Source organism: Cebus imitator, unplaced genomic scaffold, assembly GCF_001604975.1.
Source record: "Cebus imitator isolate Cc_AM_T3 unplaced genomic scaffold, Cebus_imitator-1.0 Scaffold471, whole genome shotgun sequence".
NCBI lineage: Eukaryota > Metazoa > Chordata > Mammalia > Primates > Cebidae > Cebus > Cebus imitator.
In genome coordinates, this window is record NW_016107786.1 from 1,132,156 (window position 1) to 1,136,994 (window position 4,839).

Consider the following 4,839-nt stretch of genomic DNA (forward strand, 5'->3'; position numbering starts at 1 on the left):
AAAAAAAAAAAAAAAAAATCTATCTATCTATCTATCTATCTATCTATCTATTCAAATACAGTTTTAAATTCAGTGGCTAACAACAACTATGTAAGCAAGCATTCTCCTTTGAGAGTTTGCCCAAAAAAGAGATAGACATGATTAATTTGCAACCTGTGAATGCTTTGTTCGGGAGAGTGCTTCTCAGGTATTGATGGGAGTTTACAAAGAGTTAGTTCTCTTTGAAGACTTAAATGTCTCCCTAAAAAAGTCATGTCATTACTAATTAATTTAGCCAACCTTTTCTTTGTAGATAACATAAAAGTTAGCTTCATTTTAGACCAACCTGATTTATCACAAATTCTAAATTAACTATAAATATGCATCAAAATGTACAAACAGGACTCGGCTGATTCAAACTATTTGTTCACATAATTAAATATTATACCTGTATTACAGCATCAATATGTCAATGTATTGACTCAAACTATGATGCAGTTTGTTCATAGAAGTTTAGAGCTTTAAGAATCCAGAATTAATATCTAGTTAAGTTCCTAAAACTACCTAGAAAATACAGGTTATTTAATACATATTTTTGAATAATTCTTGTCTTTTTTGAGAGCAAGAAATAGGCTAGTTTGAGTTAAATTTAAATATTCTCAGAAAGTTTTAGAAATGAATACAGAAAAGTTAAATGGGTAACACTAATATAAAGTGTATAAAATAATGAATTTGTTAATCATTCTTCTATTCCATGGATATTTATCCCTAAAATGCTTTACAATACAGAAAAATAGACAGAGAATATACAAATTATGTGTTTATTATGAGCATATATGTTTTATAGGCACACAGCTACCAAAAGCTCCGTATACAGCTAAGCACTGCAGACATACTTAATTCAAACCATTCCCAATACTTATCAATTTTTAAACATTTGTATGAAAATACAAACAATATTAATTTTTACTTCAAAAATTTACTTCAAATCAATATTAAATATTTTTTAAAAACTTTTACGGCCGGAAACTATGGCTCACGCCTGTAATCCCAACACTTTGAGAGGCCAAGGCGGGTGGATCACCTGAGGTCAGGAGTTCGAGACCAGCCTGACCACCATGGTGAAACCCCATCTGTACTAAAAATACAAAAATTAGCTGATGGTGGTGGCGGGCACCTGTAATCCCAGCTACTTGGGAGGCTGAGGCAGGAGAATCACTTGAACCCAGGAGGCAGAGGTTGCAGTGAGCAGAAATCATGCCACTGCATTCTAGCCTGGGTAATAACACAGATTTGGTCTTTAAAAAAAAAAAGACTGTTATGTCATTTCTAAAGTAGTTCATAACTCTACAACTTAAAGGACTTACACGATGTTTGGGAAATGACTAACATCAGTTATTAATTAGTAAATATGTATTAAATACATTTAGAACATAAAAGACATAGATAAATTTATATTTGGGTCTTTTGCATCATTTAAAGTAGTCCACTGGAAAAAAATTGGCAAGTGACATGTTTAATAACCTGGAACAAATCTTTCACATTTGCCTTTTGAAATAAAGTATTTTATCCCAATTACACTAGCAAAGATCATTATGTCTAGAATGTTTTAAGTTCATCATTGTATTTCTGATCTCAGTATAAGAGAACTCCCTCACCGGCTATCATCAAAATGTTGCTCTTTGGGTGTGACCTTTGACAAATGGCCTTCTCCTTTCAGTGGCATCTTCTCATTCATATCTTGTCTGTGCACATAGTTTTAAAATTCCTTAAATGTACTATTTTCCTTCACTTTGAAATTAACTGACAACGCAGAAGTCTAGAGTCAACTTCAAGATTTCCAATGCTATATTTTGGAAAGTTGCAGCCTTTTCTTTTCAATAACTATGACTTTGAAGTCATCAGCCCATCTAGACTGTGTAACTTATTATGAGCAGTTACATTTACTATTCCATTAGAGATAGTATCTGCCTTGGCTTTCGGATACTTTCATAACTTATTTTAGGTTAGTGACTGGTATTTTATGGCTTTGGAGGATAAGCTGTTCTTGCCTACCAAGGACAGAGACATAAGCATAGTACAATTCTGGGAAGTCACAACTACTACCTTGGCTGTACCAGCTGCCACCAAAACACCAGCAAAGAGGCTCTGGAAGGGCCTGCCAATAGACTATCCCCAGGAAATGGGAAATCTGAGATAGGAAAGCATTCCCAAGTTATAAGAAGAACTGTTTTGTGCCACACTGGTATTTCCTGAAGATATAGGCAAATTGAAGCTACTGCTGTGGGATTTCTAAGCCACACATATTCCAATGGTGAGAAAGATCAGGGTCACCCTTGCATGACTAACACTAGACCATTGATTCATACAGATTGGAGTGATTCCATCAATGTTTTAAATGCATTGTGGTGACTCATTTACCTCTCCTCACTGCTTCATGGATGGGCGAGGCCAGGTGCACCTCAAACTGGGCCTTGGCTCCGAACTCCAGCAGTACATTGACACATGCAGCACTGCCACTGCAGCAAGCATTGAAGAGGGGTGTGGCTCCATGAACTGTCACTCCGTTGACCTAACGATGGGCAAAGAGAGACCCAGGGGATTTGTTACTTCATGCTCACCATCTCCAAGTATGTCTTCCTATGTATTTGCCTAGAGAAATTTCCCACACTGGGAAATAAGTGAGGGAACTCTACATCTTTACAGTATTATGAAACTTCATGAAGTTATTGGGTGGATCGATGAGTTACTACATGTTAAACATTTAAAACATTACGTGTCACCCAGTAAGCTGAAGCACGGCAACAACGATTATTTCCAATTTCCATTAATATGACTCCCCTCTGAATCATGAAAAAACATGGCATGAACCAAAAGCACTGGAGAAATCAGCTAGATGTGGTTCCAACATCCATGCTTACAAAAAACTCTCCTTGGCAATTCTCCTCTTTCTTGCCACAGCTTCCTCTCTGGTCTACTATAATCCACACAAATTACACATGCCAGCTGTTACCCCTAGAGATAACATGACCAACCCAAAGGGACCTAGAAAGCAGCCATCAACATGGTATCTGCAGCCATCTTTGGTCCTTGTAGGGATGTGGGAGGCACATGAGAACCAGCAGGGCTGGGAGGCATCTTTGTGTATCAACAACAGACTGGAAAGAACATCGGGAACTACAGGAATGGTGGGAGTTTCTGATGCCATTGAAATGTAGGACACCCAAGTTTTTGATATGAAACCACTTTGCTTCAACAACTAAGGATACAAACTTGTGATAATCAGGATTCTTTATGTCCTTGCTTTGGACACAAAAAAGATTTGTCTCCAGAGTTCCAATATAACCCCTGAAACAGGGTCCTGCTCTGCTATCCAGGCTGGAGTGCAGTGTCATGATTAGAGCTCACTGCAGCCTTGAATTCCTAGGCTCAAGTGATCCTCCTGCCTCAGCCTCCTGAACAGCTGGGGCTATAGGCATACATCACCATGACCCACAAATTTTAAAAAATTATTTGTAGACAGAGTCTGGCTATGTTGCCCAGGCTGGTCTCGAATTCCTGGGTTCAAATGATCCTCCTACCTAAGCCTGCCAAAGTGCCGGGATTACAGATACAAGCCACCACACCCAGCCAAATCCTCATTAAGTTGGAAAGTTAAAGATGAGATGCTAAGATGGCAGAGACATACAACGTCAGGGGGAAATGTGTATAAATTCATATTGCTAGGGGTTTCTAATCTATTTATATTTTTACTAAAAAACATTTGGTAGGACTAGTTTGATTTATGTTTTACTAAGTATCATCCTCATCCTCAGTCTAGGAAGTTGTCTTATGTGATTTCCTATAAATTTCTCTATTAGTTCATGTCAGCGAACATTTATTGAGCATCTACTAGGTGCTAATAATGTTTTGGAAACAGTCCTAAGACAATTGCCTCTCTTTGAGTAGGCTGACTTCTATTAGGGAAGACAAACACTAAGAGAAATCATTTTGATAATATAACAAATAATTTAGATGACTATGGGAGTACACAAAGGAGAGGATAGACTTGGGAAATACTTAGAAAGTAAAATTAGCAGGAGTTTTTCATTAATTAGACAGGGAGATGAAAGAAATAGGATGACTCTCAGGTTTGGAGCCTGTGAAACTGAGAGGATGTTTCACCAGGCCTCTGAGACTAGCAACCCAAGATGAGGAGCAGGTCCTGGACAGAAGAACATGATAAGCACAGTTACAGATGCACTGAGTTTGAAGTATTCATGGGACTGCCAATAATGAGGGACTGTCTACTGATGGACCAACTTTCTCTTATTTCTTTTCTCATTCTGATTTAAATGTTAAATGGTGTGATATAGTATTTATTGGTTGTTTCTTTATAAAATTGACAAACACAAGGAAACATGTCTTATTCTTCTCTTTGTGCCCAAGAAAGCCTCCTCTCTGACCTGACATTGTCAGCAGTCTGCCTATAACTCCAGTTATCTAGCTTGAAAGGAAATGGCCTTCACAGAGCCTTTCTTCATCATTAACCATGAGCTAAGTGGTAACTTAGACAAGCACTACCTAATGAAAATGCACAACCACTTAGCTGGGCACGGTGGCTCACGCCTGTAATCTCAGCACTTTGGGAGGCCGAGGTGGGTGGATCACCTGAGTTCAGGAGTTTGAAACCAGCCTGGCCAACATGGCAAAACCCCATCTGTGCTAAAAATACAAAAATTAGCTGGGTGTGGTGGTGGATGCCTGTAATCTCAACTACTCAGGAGGCCGAGGTAGGAGAATCACTTGAACCTGGTAGGCAGAGGCTGCAGTGAACTAAGATTGCGTCACTGCACTCCAGCCTGGGCAACAGAAACTCTG

At 38.6% G+C, this 4,839-nt stretch overlaps 1 protein-coding gene across 1 annotated transcript in view; it reads right to left on the reverse strand.

The window, feature by feature from the left end:
* The window catches only part of ASB11 (ankyrin repeat and SOCS box containing 11), a 32,175-nt gene that overhangs the window by 7,379 nt on the left and 19,957 nt on the right, over window positions 1–4,839 (reverse strand). The window contains exon 4 of the mRNA XM_017512351.2: window positions 2,398–2,551. Coding sequence (XP_017367840.1) covers window positions 2,398–2,551 — 154 coding nt within the window. The remainder of the gene's footprint in view (window positions 1–2,397; window positions 2,552–4,839) is intronic.